The sequence below is a fragment of the Macaca nemestrina genome, chromosome 7, assembly GCF_043159975.1.
Source record: "Macaca nemestrina isolate mMacNem1 chromosome 7, mMacNem.hap1, whole genome shotgun sequence".
Lineage (NCBI taxonomy): Eukaryota > Metazoa > Chordata > Mammalia > Primates > Cercopithecidae > Macaca > Macaca nemestrina.
This window is the reverse complement of record NC_092131.1, coordinates 89484438-89501703: the sequence shown is the minus strand read 5'-3', so window position 1 is coordinate 89501703 and position 17266 is coordinate 89484438. Positions and strand designations below refer to the sequence as shown.

General features: G+C 37.4%; 1 protein-coding gene and 1 non-coding gene across 8 annotated transcripts in view; one reads left to right on the top strand and one right to left on the bottom strand.

Annotated features, from left to right (window-relative positions):
- The window catches only part of TARS3 (threonyl-tRNA synthetase 3), a 78747-nt gene that overhangs the window by 28553 nt on the left and 32928 nt on the right, over positions 1-17266 (bottom strand). For all 7 annotated transcript variants that reach the window (XR_011626047.1, XR_011626048.1, XR_011626049.1 and 4 more), the window contains 2 exons: positions 13072-13238; positions 11246-11408 (listed from right to left, as the gene is read on the bottom strand). Coding sequence is in view for 4 of the 7 variants with exons in the window: in XM_071100542.1 (XP_070956643.1) it covers positions 11246-11408; positions 13072-13238 (330 nt within the window). In the remaining 3 variants the exon portion in view is untranslated. The remainder of the gene's footprint in view (positions 1-11245; positions 11409-13071; positions 13239-17266) is intronic.
- Positions 10670-10769, top strand: LOC112423166 (small nucleolar RNA U13). The gene has a single exon (XR_003013635.1). It is a non-coding gene; the product is annotated as a small nucleolar RNA U13 (small nucleolar RNA).

The window sequence follows — 17266 nt, the reverse complement described above, 5'->3', positions numbered from 1 at the left end:
GCGATCTCGGCTCACCGCAACCTCTGCCTCCCGGGTTCAAGCGATTCTCCTGTCTCAGCCTCCCGAGTAGCTGGGATTACAGGCATGCGCCACCACGCCCGGCTAATTTTGTATTTTTAGTAGAGACAGGGTTTCTCCATGTTGGTCAGTCTGGTCTTGAACTCCCAACCTCAGGTGATCTGCCCGCTTCGGCCTCCCAAAGTGCTGGGATTACAGGCGTGAGCTACCATGCCTGGCCTTTCTCCAGTTTTTAATTGGCATATCATGGGACTTCTCAGCCTCCAAAATCAAGTGAGCCAATTCCCGTAATAAATCTCCTCATATATCTATATATTCTACTGTCTCTGTTTCTTTGGTGAACACTGACTAATACAAACATAGCATAAACAATAACTTCCCACATGCTAAGCACTCTGCAGGATGAAGGGAATTCAGGAAAGAATGAAATTACCAGGAAGTAATAATATGTTTAGATACAGTGATCAATAGGGCTTATAGATTTCCTGTTATCAGCCGGGTATGTTGGCTCATTCCTGTAATCCCAGAACTTTGGGAGGCCAAGGCGGGTGGATCACCCGAGGTCAGGAGTTTGAGACTAGCCTGGCCAACATGGTGAAACTCCGCCTCTACTAAAAATACACACACACACACACACAAATTAGCCAGGCATGGTGGAGCACACCTGTAATTCCAGCTTCTCAGGGGGCTGAGGCAGAAGCTGGGAGGTGGAGATTGCAGTAAGCAAGATTGCACCATTGTACTCCAGCTTGGGTGACAACAGCAAAACTCCATCTCAAAAAAAAAAAAAAAAAAAAAAAAGAAAAAAAGATTTCCTGTTACCATCCTGCTATTGATTTCTACTTTAATTCCATGGCTTTGGAAAAAACACTTTGTATAATTTCAATTCTTTTAAACTTGTTGAGGTTTGTTTGATGGCCCAGGATATGATCCACCATAGTTTAAATGTTTTGTGGGCACTTGAACAGAATATGTGTTCTGCTGTTGTTGGGTGCTCTACACAAGTCAGTTAGGTTGATTGTATAGCGGAGCTCTTCTGTGTCATTGCTGATTTTCTGCCTAGTTGTTCTGTTCTTTTTTGAGAGAGGGGTGTTGAAGTTTCCAAATATAATTGTGAATTTGTCTATTTCTCCTTTCAATTTATCAGTTTTTGCTTTATATATTTTGCAGCTCTGTTGTGTGATGCCCACACATTTAGGATTGCTATGTCTCTGCGGTGGATTGACCCTTTTATCATTATATAATCTCTGTCTTGAAGACTATTTTATCTGATATTAATATAGCCATCCTAGATTGCTTTTGATTATTTGTATAATATTTTACTATCCTTTTACTTTCAATCTGACTTTAGTGTTATTAGTTGGAGTGTATTTCTTGTAGGAAGCATATTGTTGGGTCTTTTTTTTTTTTTTTTGAGATGGAATATCACTGTCGCCCAGGCTAGAGTGCAATGGCATGCTCTCGGCTCACTGCAACCTCTGCCTCCCAAGTTCAAGTGATTCTCTTGCCTTAGCATCCTCAAGGGCTGGGATTACAGGTGTGCACCACCACACCCAGCTAATTTATGTATTTTTAGTAGAGATGGGGTTTCACCATGTTGGTTAGGCTGGTCTTGAACTCCTGACCTCGTGATCTGCCGGCCTTGGCCTCCCAAAGTGCTGGGATTACAGGCATGAGCCACCTCGCCCAGCCTGGGTCATATTTTTTAATCCACTATGTCAATCTCTTTTAATTGGTTTATTTAGATCATTTACACTTAATGTAATATGTTAAGGCTTTACACTGCCTTTTTGTTTCCTTCTTGTTCTCTCGTTATTCATTTCTGTTTTCTTTTTCCTGTCTTCCTATGGATTACTTTTAATAATTTTTTGGAATTCAATTCCAATTTATCTATAGGTTCTCTTAGTGTATCTCTGTCTATAGTTTTGTTTTTCAGTGGGTTTTCTAGGTATTATATAACTTATCAGTCTAGATATTGTCACTTTACCAGCTCAGGTGAAGTACAGAAACTTTTATTCCCTTTGCCCTCCTCCATTTATAGTATAATTTTCTTAAACATTTCTTCTACATATATTTAGAACGTCAGAAAGAGCATGTGATTTTTACTTCAACGATCAAACATAATTTAGAAAACGCAAAAGAAGGAAAATATATTGTATTTACTCATTTTTATTTTCACAATCTTTTTCTTCCTAAAGTTCCCTGACTCCTCTTTTCATCATTTCCTTTCTATTTAGAAAACTTCCTATAGCCATTCTTTTGGTGGGTCCAATGTCTTGATTTCCCCTCAATTCCTGAAGGGTATTTTCTATAGACATAGATTTCTGGGTTGAAAATTCCTTTTTCTTTTTTCAGCACTTGAAAAGTATTGTGCCACTTCCTCCTGGCCTCCAGGATTTTTTTTTGTTTTTGTTTTTTAATGAGAAATTGCTATCAAATTGTTTTTCTCTTTAAAGGTAATGCATCATTTCTCTCTCATTGCTTGCAAGCTTTTTCTTTGTCTTTAGTTTTCAGTTTACTATGATGTATCTTGGTGTAGGTTTCTTTGAATCTATTCTGAACAGTTTCTTGAATCTGTAGATGCTTTTGCCAAATTTGGCAAGTTGTCAGCTATTATTTCTTTGAGTACTTTTTCACTCCCACCTTCAGTCTCCTCTCCTTTCAACATTATGATGATATGAATGTCAGATATCTTGTTATATCCCACTGTTCTCAGGCTCTGTCCTTTTCTCTTTCAGTCTGTTTTCTCTCTGTTTTTCAGATTGGGTAATTTCTGTTCTTGTCTTCAAGTCTGTCTTTACCATTCTGCTTATGAATCTATTCACTGAATATTATATTTCTCAGTTCAAAATTACCATTTGGTTCTTCTTTATATCTTCTATTTCTTTCCTGAGATTTTCTGTTTATTTGCTGACTTTGTAATTTTTGTTTGTTTCAAGTGTGTTAGTAATTGCTCATTAGTTAGTAATTGCATTTTTATGGTGGTTGCTTTAAAATATCTGTCAGACAATTGTAACATCTTTGTTATCTCAGTGTTACTGTTCATAGATTGCCTTTTTAAATTCAAGTTGAGATTTTTCTTGTTCTTAGCATGATGAGTGATTTTCAATTTCTTAAACCTGGACATTTTGGGTTTTATAATAAGCCTCTGGATCTTAAATGTTGTTTTAGCTGACTTCCACTGATGCTCTTCCAGCAGGGGGAAGACAGTACTGGCCAGTTACTGTCAGGTGGGAAAAGTAGTCCAAGCTTTTGGAAAGGAAGTAAGGGGAGAGGAGTTCCTCATTACTTCTGGGTTGCATGGGTGTTCTAGCTCCCCCTCCATGGCCATTACTGCACATAGAATGCATGGCCTCATGACCAATGGGCAGTGAAAAAGTCTTATCTTTCCACTAGATGTCTTCTGATACTACTCAAGCAGGAGTGGAAGAGGCACCTCATTACTTCCAGGGGACGGTGAAAGTCCAAGCTCCCCCACATAGTCTTCACTGACACTGCTGGGTTGGGGGAGGGGAATGGGATATCCTGTTAACAAAGGAGTAAAAGTCCCAGCTTCCTAATAAGCCTTCTCTTACCCATTCCAACAGGTGTTGGGGTACTTATTTAGAGCCTGGTGAGAGTTAAAATATAAGCTCCTCAATCAGCCTTTGCTGGCATATAAAGGGCCACAGTTTTTTTCTGTGGTGTCTGGCTAAAAAAAAGTTTTAGATATTGTCTAAAACTTTTCTGTCTTTCTAGGTTGCCCCTTTCCCAGTCCTTTGGCTACAGCAAGCAGACTTCTGTTGGCCTATTTTATCTATGCCTGTTGGCATTTGTTGGTTGCCAAGTCTGGAATATATGTGGCAAAAAACAAAACAAAACAAAACAAAAAAACACCTAAGAAACTCACTATCATGTTGTTTCTTAGGTCCTGATGTCCATAGCCAGTGTGCCTTTGTTCTCACCACATTTCAGAGTCTCGTGTTTGTTTTATATATACTATCCAAGGTTTTTACTTGTACTTAGAGGGAAGGATAGGGAAAGTACCTACTTCATCTGCCCCAAAGCAGGTCTTTGTTGCTCATTGTTTAACTGGGGTGTCTGTTTTCTTATTGAGGTTTGAATATTCATTAAGTATTCTGGATTTAAGTCCTTTATTTGATATATGCCTCACAAATATTTTCTCCCAGTCTGTGACCTGTCTTTCCTGTGTCTGATCAGTATCTTTTGAAGAGCAGAAGTTTTAAATTTTGGGGAATCCAATTGATCAACTTTTTTCTTCTATGGATTGCCCTTTGGTGTCATATCTGAGAAATCATCACCTATCACCTAATCGCAAAGATTTTCCCCAATTTTTATTCTAGAAGTTTTGTTTTGTATTTTTAGGTTTTACATTTAGGCCTGTGATTCATCTTAATTTTTTCATATGGTATGAGGTATGAATCCTCATACCTCATGTTTTGCATATGGATACACAATCATTCCAGCATCATTTGTTGAAAATATTATCTTGCCTCCATTTTATTGCTTTTGAATCTTAATTAAAAATCAGTTGTCCATATATTTGTGTCTATTTCTAGACTCTGTTTTGCTGATTTGTCTATCTAGACCAGCATGATTACTGTAGTTTCTAATAATTCTTGAAATCAAGCATAGTGAGCCTTCCAAATTTGTTTTTATTTTTCAAAGTTCTTTTGGCTATTCTAGGTTCTTGTGATTTCTATATGAATTTTAGAATCAGCATGTCAACTCTTACAGAGAAAAAAAAGTCTGCTTGGGTTTTGACTGGGATTGTACTGACTTTATAGATTAATTTGGGGATAATTGATATTTTAATAATATTTAGTCTTTCAACCCATGAACAAGGTATATTTCATTTATTTAGGCCTTCATTTTTTTTTTATTATACTTTAATTTCTAGGGTACATGTGCACAACGTGCAGGTTTGTTACATATGTATACATGTGCCATGTTGGTGTGCTGCACCCATTAACTTGTTATTTACATTAGGTATATTTCCTAAAGCTGTCCCTCCCACCTCCTCCCACCCCACAACAGGCCCCGGTGTGTGATGTTCCCTTTCCTGTGTCCAAGTGATCTCATTGTTCAATTCCCACCTATGAGTGAGAACATGCGGTGTTTGGTTATTTGTCCTTGCAACAGTTTGCTGAGAATGATGGTTTTCAGCTGCATCCATGTCCCTGCAAAAGACATGAACTCATCCTTTTTTATGGCTGCGTAGTATTCCATGGTATATATGTGCCACATTTTCTTAATCCAGTCTGTCACTGATGGACATTTGGGTTGGTTTCAAGTCTTTGCTATCGTGAATAGTGCCGCAATAAACAAACGTGTGTATGTGTCTTTATAGCAGCATGATTTATAATCCTTTGGTATACACCCAGTAATGGGATGGCTGGGTCAAATGGTATTTCTAGTTCTAGATCCTTGAGGAATCACCACCCTGTCTTCCACAATGGTTGAACTAGTTTACAGTCCCACCCACAGTGTAAAAGTGTTCCTATTTCTCCATATCCTCTCTAGCACCTGTTGTTTCCTGACTTTTTAATGTTCACCATTCTAACTGGTGTGAGATGGTATCTCATTGTGGTTTTGATTTTCATTTCTGATGGCCAGTGATGATGAGCATTTTTTCATGTGTCTGTTGGCTGCATAAATGTCTTCTTTCAAGAAGTGTCTGTTCATATCCTTCACCCACTTTTTGAGGGGGTTGTTTTTTTCTTGTAAATTTGTTTGAGTCCTTTGTAGATTCTGAATATTAGCCCTTTGTCAGATGAGAAGACTGCAAAAATTTTTTCCCATTCTGTAGGTTGCCTGTTCACTCTGATGGTAGTTTCTTTTGCTGTGCAGAAGCTTTTCAGTTTAATTAGAACCTATTTGTCAATTTTGGCTTTTGTTGCCATTGCTTTTGGTGTTTTAGACATGAAGTCATTGCCCATGACTATGTCCTGAATGGTATTGCCTAGGTTTTCTTCTAGGGTTTTTATGGTTTTAGGTCTATCATTTAAGTCTTTAATCCATCTTGAATTAATTTTTGTATAAGGTGTAAGGAAGGGATCCAGTTTCAGCTTACTACATACGGCTAGCCAGTTTTCCCAGCACCACTTATTAAATAGGGAATCCTTTCCCCATTTCTTGTTTTTGTCAGGTTTGTCAAAGATCAGAAGGTTGTAGATGTGTGGTATTATTTCTGAGGGCTCTGTTCTGTTCCATTGGTCTAGATCTCTATTTTGGTACCAGTACCATGCTGTTTTGGTTACTGTAGCCTTGTATTATAGTTTGAAGTCAGGTAGTGTGATGCCTCCAGCTTTGTTCTTTTGGCTTATGATTACTTGGCAATGTGGGCTCTTTTTTGGTTCCATAAGAACTTTAAAGTAGTTTTTTCCAATTCTGTGAAGAAAGTCATTGGTATCTTGATGGGGATGGCATCAAATCTATAAATTACCTTGGGCAGTATGGCCATTTTCACGATATTGATTCTTCCTACCCATGAGCATGGAATGCTCTTCCATTTGTTTGTGTCCTCTTTTATTTTGTTTGGCAGTGGTTTGTAGTCCTCCTTGAAAAGGCCCTTCACATCCCTTGTAAGTTGGATTCCTAGGCATTTTATTCTCTTTGAAGCAATTGTGAATGGGAGTTCACTCATGATTTGGCTCTCTGTCTGTTGCTGGTGTATAAGAATGCTTGTGATTTTTGCACACTGATTTTGTATCCTGAGACTTTGCTGAAGTTCCTTATCAGCTTAAGGAGATTTTGGGCTGAGATGATGGGGTTTTCTAGATATACAATCATGCCACCTGCAAACAGGGACAATTTGACTTCCTCTTTTCTTAATTGAATACTCTTTATTTCTTTCTCTTGCCTGATTGCCCTAGCCAGAACTTCCAACACTATGTTGAATAGGAGTAGTGAGAGAGGGCATCCCTGTCTTGGGCCAGTTTTCAAAGGGAATGCTTCCAGTTTTTGCCCATTCAGTATGATAATGGCTGTGAGTTTGTCATAAATAGCTCTTATTATTTTGAGATATGTCCCATCAATACCGAATTTATTGAGAGGTTTTAGCATGAAGGGCTGTTGAATTTTGTCAAAGGTTTTTTTCTGCATCTATTGAGATAATCATGTGGTTTTTTTCTTTGGTTCTGTTTATATGCTGGATTACATTTATTGATTTGCAGATGTTGAACCAGCCTTGCATCCCAGGGATGAAGCCCACTTGATCATGGTGGATAAGCTTTTTGATGTGCTGCTGGATTCAGTTTGCCAGTATTTTATTGAGAATTTTTGCATCGATGTTCATCAGGGATATTGGTCTAAAATTATCTTCTTTTGTTGTGTCTCTCCCAGGCTTTGAAGGCCATTACATAATGGTAAAGCGATCAATTCAACAAGAAGAGCTAACTATCCTAAATATAAATGCACCCAACACGGGAGCACCCAGATTCACAAAGCAAGTCCTTAGAGACCTACAAAGAGACTTAGACTTCCACACAATAATAATGGGAGACTTTAATACCCCACTGTCAACATTAGACAGATCAATAAGACAGAAACTTAAAAAGGATATCCAGGAATTGAAGTCAGCTCTGCACCAAGCGGACCTACTAGACATCTACAAAACTCTCCACCCCAAATCAACAGAATATACATTCTTCTCAGCACCACATTGCACTTATTCCAAAATTGACCACATAGTTGGAAGTAAAGCACTCCTCAGCAAATGTAAAAGAACAGAAATTACAACAAACTGTCTCTCAGACCACAGGGCAATCAAACTAGAACTCAGGAGTAAGAAACTCACTCAAAATCGCTCAACTACATGGAAACTGAACAACCTGCTCCTGAATGACTACTGGGTACATAACAAAATGAAGGCAGAAATAAAGATAGTCTTTGAAACCAATGAGAACAAAGATACAACATACCAGAATCTCTGGGACACATTTAAAGCAGTGTGTAGAGGGAAATATATAGCACTAAATGCCCATAAGAGAAAGCGGGAAAGATCTAAAATTGACACCCTGACATCACAATTAAAAGAACTAGAGAAGCAAGAGCAAACACATTCAAAAGCTAGCAGAAGGCAAGAAATAACTAAGATCGGAGCAGAAGTGAAGGAGATAGAGACACAAAAAACCCTTCACAAAATCAATGAATACAGGAGCTGGTTTTCTGAAAAGATCAACAAAATTGATAGACCTCTAGCAAGACTAATAAAGAAAAGAGAAGAATCAAATAGATGCAATAAAAAATGATAAAAGGGATATCACCACTGACCCCACAGAAATACAAACTACCATCAGAGAATACTATAAACATCTCTTCACAAATAAACTACAAAATCTAGAAGAAATAGATAAATTCATGGACACATACACTCTCCCAAGACTAAACCAGGAAAAAATTGAATCTCTGAATAGACCAATAACAGGCTCTGAAATTGAAGCAATAATTAATATCCTACCAACCAAAAAAATCCAGGACCAGACGGATTCACAGCTGAATTCTACCAGAGGTAAAAGGAGGAGCTGGTATCATTCCTTCTGAAACTACTCCAATCAATAGAAAAAGAGGGAATCCTCCCTAACTCATTTTATGAGGCCAGTATTTAGGCCTTCTTTAAATTTATCTCAGCAATGTCTTAAAGTTTTCACTGTATAGGTTGTGTACCTATGTATTACCAGCTTGGGCTGCCAGAATGAAAAACCATAGGCTGTGTGGCTTAAATAAGAAGAATTCATTCTTCACAGTTCTGCAGGCTGGGAGATCCAAGATCAATGTGCCAGCTGATTCAATTCCTTGGTGAGGGCTTTCTTCCCAGTTTGCTGATGGCTGACTTCTCACTGTGTCCTCACATGGCAGAGACAAAAAGGAAGCCTCTGGTATCTCCTTAAAAGGGCACTAATCCTATCATGAGGGCTCCATCCTCATGATCTCATCTATACCTAATTAATTCCCAAAAGCCCCATTTCCAAACACCATCACATTGGGGGTTAGGACTTCAGCATATAAATTGTGGGAGTCACAACTCAGTCCACAGCAACATATTTGTCAGTTTTATCCCAAAGTATTATCATGTTTTGTGATGCTATTATAAATTGTTTCTTATTTGCAATTTCTAAGGGTTTATTGTTGTGAAATGCATATACAATTGATTTTTATATATTGATATTCCATACAATTTTTCTAAATTCACCTTACTTCTAATAGCTTTTTGTAGATTCCATCTAATCTCTACATAGATTATATCATTTACAAGAGTTTTAATTCTTTCCAATCTAGGTGTTTTTTATTTCTCTTTCTTAACTTACTGAATCAGAAAGTACCTGCAGTACAATGATCAGAGAAGTAATGAGAGAATCCTTACCTAATTCCTGATTTTAAGAGTAAAGCATTCAGACTTTCACTACTAAGTATGAGAACTGTAGGTTTTTCATAGAGGCCTTTTATCAGGTTAAGAAAGATCCCTTCCATTTCTAGTTTTGAGAGTTTTATCAGATATGGATGTACAATTTGGCCAAATACTTTTTCCTGCATCTACTGAGAAGATCATATGTTTTTTGTCTTTTTGTTTTCTTTGTTTTAGTTTGTGAATGTGGGGAATTACAATGATTCATTTTCTAATGTTAAACTAACTTTTCATTCCTGGGATTCAGTCCATTTGATTAACAGGTCCTTCTCAAAAAATTACTAGATTTGACAACTAAAATGTTGTTTAAGTTCTTTGAGATATTCAGTAGTTTTTTTTAAATTTCTTTGTCTTATTTTTCTATCAGTGCAAGATTAGATTCATTAGCTTCATGAGGTGGTGAAGATCTCCTCCTCTTCAATTTTCTGGAAGAATATCTCCAGATTGGTATTATTCCTTCCTTAATGTTTGGTAGAATTCACCAGTAAAACCATCTTGGCCTGGAATTTTCTGTGTAGGAAGGTTTTTAACTATTAATCAAATTTCTGTAGTACACACAGGGCTATTCAGATGATCTACTTCTTCTTGAGTAAAGCTGAATAGTTTGTGTCCTTCAAGGATTTATCCATTTCATCTAAGCTGTCAAATGTATTAGCATAAAGTTATTCATAAAACTGCCTTATCTTTTTAATAGCTACAGAATCTGTAGTGATGACATCTGTCTTATTCCTGACATTTTTATTTGTGCCTTCTCTTTTTCCCCTCATCAGTCTGACTTCTCAGAGAACCAGCTTTTGTTTTATTTATATTCTTCATTTTCTTTTTCTATTTCAGTGATTTCTGCTCTGCTCCTTCTTATTTTCTTTCTTTTGCTTCCATTACATTGGGTGTAATTTGTTCTTCTTTTTCTATCTTAAGTAAAAGCTAAGTCATTGATTTTTCTTTTCTAATGCAGGTATTCACTGCTGTAAACATCCCTCTAAATACCACTTAAATGGCATCCCACAAATTTTGATGTGTTTTATTTCATTTGTTACATAAAATTATCTAATTTTCCTTTGGGATTTTGTGTTATCTATTTTTAATTCTATTGTGATCAGTCAGGATTAGGGTTAAACATTTGGGTTAATTAAACATTTTGTTTTAATTGAATCCCTTTCAACTTATTGAGACTTGTTTTATGGTCCAGAATATGGTCTATCTTAGTAAATATTCTATGTACAATTTCAAAAAACAAACACTCTGATCCTTTTGTAGTTCCTAAGCGTGATGATTGGGTGTACACACTTGTAAGATGTGCCTCCCTCACACCTTGGTACAACATTAGCATATTACCCATCCAACATGAAGCACATTGGATACAACACTGGCACATTAACCATCCAACATGAAAACCAAAGAATGTATATTCTCCTGCTGTTATATAAACATCAATTAGGTCAAATTGTTTGATAGTGACCCTTTGCATGGTAATTTTAACTTGAATTAACACAAAAACTTGAAAAAGTAAATTTTAAGTTCTAGGCAATATTGAAAAACAAAACATCCAGAATTCCACCAAATCCCTTAAAATACTCCACTTAATGGAATTCAGGTTAATAAAATCACTGAAGGAAGCCAAAGAAAAAGTAACACATTTCATGTCAAGAGATGATTAACCTGTTGACCTAATTTAGAGAATCACAGCAGGTTAGAGCTGAATGAGATCTCAGAGACTAGACCAAACATCTATGTTTCAGTAACTCTGAAAGAATACAAGATGTGTTCAGGGCATCACACTGAATTTGTGACCACCATGCTTCACTCTGTGTTAGTGTTTACCTGCTCCACTGTGCAAAAGATGTGAGCATCATCCTGCTGGAAGCGCCTGACTCTGGTCAAGCCACTGAGAGTCCCCGACAGTTCATTTCTATGCAGAACTCCAAAATCAGCAAATCTCATAGGCATTTCCCTCCAAGATCGTGGACGATGGGCAAACATTAGACTAGAAAAGATGCAGAAACACACAGCTTTTACACAGCACAGAAAGATTAAATAATTATCTAACTATAAAGAAATTAGAATTAAGCCTCAAAATTCATAAACTCCTTATTCCAGTTCTTAGATCACCAAGTTAAAGAAAACATTTCTTCCAGAAATTAGTGAACCTTGCATTTACATCACTGCAGCACTCTAAGAAAGAAGCTTGTCTATTATCTCTTCCCAGAAATGCTGTTCCCTTCCCTCATCCATATAGTGAATCACCATTTACTGTTTAATTCATTTCAAAGGCTACTTCTTAAATGAAGCCCTCCTAGACATTTCCCTAAACAGGATTAGGCAGTTTCTCCTCAGGCTCCTGGAACACCTCAAACATGCCATCATTATGGCACTGGTTTTTTAATAACAGATTGTCTACATGCATGGCCCTGCCCACTCTGCTTATGAGCTCCATGAGGGAATGGTTTGTGTCTTAATCACCTCTGCACTTCTAGCTCTAAGCACAAAAACCACTCAGCTATGTTCTCTGTTGAATGAAAGACTTCTCTCCTGCAGAAAGCACTCCTGGCTTCCATATCCCACTGCCTCTAAGCCATCGTGGTCTTGCTTCCTTATTCTGAGGTGTAAAAAGACAAACTTAAATTCTCTACTTTCATTATAGCTAAAGTGTGAGGCTATAATTTTAAAGGATGCCTTTGAGAAAATGAGTTAAGAAGTTGTTAACGCAAGTGTTTTACAATGCAAAACACTAGCGTAGCTTCTACCTTCTGCTTAGAAAGAGAACGTACAGAATGTTTACATGCCAGTATTCCTAAAATTAAAATTATATGTATTTTTTACAAGACATCATCATAAAGTTAAATTTCTACTTGTCTTCACTTAAAAGGGCAAAGAGCTTTCTTCAGTGTTCAGTTATCGGTTTTAATAATTATCTTCTATGTAAATTTACTTGAAACTATATATGTTGATAATACAAAAACTATGATTGTTGGGATTCTTTTTGTGGACAATTATGCCTATTCAATTTCAGTTGTAAAATATGTTTGTCTTACAAGGTTGAATTTGCATACCAACTTTATGATAATTAGTCTTTCATAGAATCAAAGACAGCATTGATTGTAAAATATATCTTTATTTTATGTGCTACAAAGAAAGAAAATAACCTATTAATTAAATTATGACACAAGGCTAAGATGCCACCAACTATAAGATGCATTTCAACTTCAGAAATGTTGAAATGCGGAAAAAAATGGTATCTTGGAATCAGTGAAATCCAAAAACCCATTGATTATGACCTCATTGATCTTGTTATAATCCACCCAAACAGCATGAAAGAACTAAATATTCTGCAAATATGAACATTTGAAGTGCATTACTATAAGACAAATATTACAAAACTTATAAAATTGACACATAACATTACCCTTTAATTGGCACAAAAAATGCAATGGTTACCAGCTAACATTCCATACCTGCCAAAGATCAAATATATTTTCAAAAGTAAATCCATTCTCTAGAATGAAAAAACTTAGTAAAAATTAGTTATCACCACTCTTCAGATTAAAGGGATTCTTTCATTCCACAAAGCAAAATAATATTAAAAGCTAACTGTGACGAAGTGTGCTATGTGCTCTCATGAAAAGGTCTGCTTTACTTTTAATACTCACCAGTGACCTGGACAATTCATGGGTTTGAGGGCAAAAGTGTCCTTTTCAATCTCAAAGGTAAACATATTCTCGCTGTAATGCTGCCAGTGGCCCGAGGCTTCCCAGAGTTTACTGTTGTACATGTTGGGAGAGAGCACCTCCGTGAAGTCACGTTTGTGATATTCCTCCTTCAAGATACATGCATTCAACATTAAAATCTGCTAGGATAGATCACAATTCCATGCAAAGTAAAACTATGAGCAAATATTTTCAAATTGGGCTCATGTTCTATATTAATTCATGATTAATGTACCCTCAGTTTTAGGTGTGGTGGTTTCTGGATCTTGAAAGAAAGATTTACATATGCTCAGTATAATTTCTATTGAGTATATTTATTTTATAGCATATAACAGTATATGGTATATAATGTTTTAGTTCTTTGAAAAGTAGTAATTGAAATACAGTATATATAGAAACTCACTGGAACTATAAATTCCAAAGTCCTTCTAGATAAACAGGTTTTTTCCTTTTAAGAAGCAGAAAAAATTCATAATTTAATAAGCCTGAATGCCATGTTGCATGTTATAATTGAAACTAGGCCTCATAAAACTTAGAAACTAGGCCTCATATAAAAAAATTAACACCAGGTGGCTCTGGATAGGGTCCCACCCTGCCTCGATAGGGTCCCACCCTGATAGGGTCCCACCCTGCCAATTCCGGGAAACAACTTCATGGGGTCCCACCCTGCCAATTCCGGGGGTCCCACCCTGCCTCGAAGTTCCCAGACTCAGCAACTCTAAGAAAAAAACCTCATAAGGTCCTGCTCTAACCAATTAGAACAAGACACCTTGCTCAGGCCATAGCTAGACCCAATTACCACGCGCCTAAAGCTTTGTTTGAATTTCGCGCCTTAAGCTGTGTTTGAACTTGTGTTTGCCTATATAAACAACCTGTAACAAGCACTCGGGGTCCCAGGACCAACTTAGAGCTTGGGACCCTAGCACGCTAGTAATAAATAACTCTCTGCTGTGAATCTCGTGTCGGTGATCCTTCGCGGCGACCCCTGCCCAGGAAGGAATCGACAGTTCGGTTCCAACAATAATTTTATTTAGTTTTAAACAAAAATAAGAATTTTAGTGTAGAACGATTTAAGCAGCTGATATCTATTAAGTTGTGAGCTGGCCTCTCTCCCTCCCTACCTATTAACAGCTTCCCTAATTGAATCACTGGAGACAGGAGAAGAGAGTTTTTTCCCAAGCAAAGATTTAATTTTATTTAAACTTTCTTTAAAAACAAAACAATGAGGTCATCTTTGTTGGGTAAATATTTTATGTACACTTTCCAAAAATGCATATTCTGCTGTTGTTTTATAAATGTCAGTTAGGTCAAATTGTTTTGACAGTATTTGATAGGGACCCTTTGCATGACAATTTTAATTTGGATGAACACAAAAACCTGAATAAGTAAGAATTCTGAGAATACTTAGATTCTCAACATTTGTAAATCACTTAATGGACATCTGGCACAAATCTAGAATGCCATATATACTTTGAGCACATTTTAAAAACTTTTCACAGCTAAAAAAACATAAAACATAACATTTTAAGATTACTAACAATGGTTTTATATAACTGAAAGGAATGTTATCTGTCATTCTTCAGCAGGGCATCTTGGCAGTCCATGGTAGACAGCTTGGGTCTCAGCCATTCAGTGAGCTGCTTTACCTACTCTTTGTTTTTACTAAATTAGAAAACATTAACAGGTAGGGTGTGGTGGCTCATGCCTGTAATCCCAACACTTTGGGACGCTGAGGTGAGCGATCACCTGAGGTCAGGAATTTGAGACCAGTACTTCAGCATGTGTCCTTATTTGGAAGTAGGGTCTTTATAGAGGTAATTAAATTAAAATGAGATCATTAGGGTAGATTCTAATACAATATGGCTGGTCTCTGTATAAAAAGGAGAAGTCTGGACACAGAGACAGATGCACACAAGGGGAAGACAATGTGAAGACACACAGGGAGAACATCACGTGAAGACAGAGGATGGGAATGATGCTTCAACAAGTCAAGGAACACTAAAGATGACTTGCAACCACCAATAGCTAGAAGGCAAGGAAGGATTCCCCCACGGGTTTTAGAGGGAACATAGCCTCGTCAACACCTTGATTTCACACTTCTGGCCTCCAAAACTGGGAGACAATAAATTTCCGTTGTTTTAAGTCACTTAGTTTATGGTATTTTGTTATAATACCCTAGGAAACTAATGCACCCACCAAATAAAACACTGCCCATCTGGGGTGCCGCCAGGATAAGGCAAACATGGAATGAGTGATGGAAAAAGAAGGCTCTGATGTATCAGTTTGGCCCTAGTGTCCATCTACAGAGGCTGGGGCTGAAACAGTTACATTTAGTTACGTCTTTTCCTTGCATTCTTACATGAAGGGCACTCATGGTGGCCAATGTCACAATTCAGATTTAGGTGAAATTGAAATGACATCACATGATGATGATACATTGGCTGATGGGAGTTTGTGGGAGGAAACCAATGTCCTCAATGTCCTCCAAGCAAAAGGTAAGAATGTGCTGAGAGGCACAGGGGATGAGTCGGGCTGGTTATTCTCCATTTGCCACTGCCTGTCTCGCCTCATCTTGGCCCATTTTCCTTCCTTCTCTGCCCTGCACTGTGTCCCCCAAAGCTGACTCCTATTGGCTCCACAAAAGGCTTATTTGCTGTGATTATTATTTTATTATTTTACAAAAGATACACTTTTATTTTAAACACAATAGTATAATACGATATGCTTAAGTTATGCTTCATGTGAAAAAAAAAATAAGGTGTACAAAGAAAACCTTAACATTTTTCTCTCATTCCACCCTTTACTGCCCTGAGATAATGCTAATGGCTTGGTGTTACCGTATTTCAACCCTCTTCTACATGACTGTGCAAACACAAAACACACATACAGGATTTTGTTGTTTTTTGCTTTTATCTATAAAAAAAAAAGGATACACTATACATTTACTCTGTAACTTCCAGTTTTCAACGGTAAGGTATACTGAACCCCCCTTCAAATTAGTATGCATAGATATATTTTTGTAGTAACTGCATAGTGCTTTATTGTGCGGACATATAAAGTATTTAACCCTTCTACGATTGAGAAACATTAGACTTTTCAGTTTTGAATACTACACACTATTCTTCAGTAAAGTTTTCTACGTGATTTTAATTGTATATTTTAGATTCCTCTCTAAGAATATTGCTAGGAGTGTGCATTTTTTTCCACATTAATATTTATTACCAGATTGCTTTAGTAGCAATTTAAACTTTCTCCATAAGTATATGATAAGTGTTTCCTCACGTTTCCTTCAGCAATGAAAATTATTTAATGGGTACCAATCTTTTTTTTTTTTTTTTTGAGATGGAGTCTCGCTCTGTCACCCAGGCTGGAGTGCAGTGGCACGATCTCAGCTCACTGCAAGCTCCACCTCCTGGGTTCACACCATTCTCCTGCCTCAGCCTCCTGATTAGCTGGGACAACAGGCACCCGCCACCATGCCCAGCTAATTTTTTTGTATTTTTAGTAGAGACGGGGTTTCACCGTGTTAGCCAGATGGTCTTGATCTCCTGACCTCGTGATCCGCCTGCCTCGTCTTCCCAAAGTGCTGGGATTACAGGCATGAGCCACTGCGCCTGGCTGATGGGTACCAATCTTATAAGTAGAAATATTACCTCAGCATTTATCTTTTTTTTTTGAAACTAAGTGTTGCTCTGTCTCTCAGGCTGGAGTGCAGAGGTGCAATCTTGGCTCACTGCAATCTCTCCCTCCTGCCTCAGCCTCCCGAGTAGCTGAGATCAAAATGTGCACCACCTCGCCTGGCTAATTTTAGTATTTTTAGTAGAGACAGCATTTCACCATGTTGGCCAGGCTGGTCTCGAACTCCTGGCTTCAGGCGATCTACCCCCATCAGCCTCCCACAGTGCTGGGATTATAAGCTTGACCCACTATGCCCAGCCTTTTAAATTTTCAATAAATTTTGTTACATATATTTGAGATTCACAACATGATATTATAGGACACAAATAGTAAAAGGGTTACCTTGTGTGTGTGACAAGAGCAGTTAAAATCTAACAAAACTCCCTGATAAAATATAATTTTGTTAACTTTAGTCCTCATGTTCTACATGAGATCTCAAACAGTGTTGATCCTAGATATC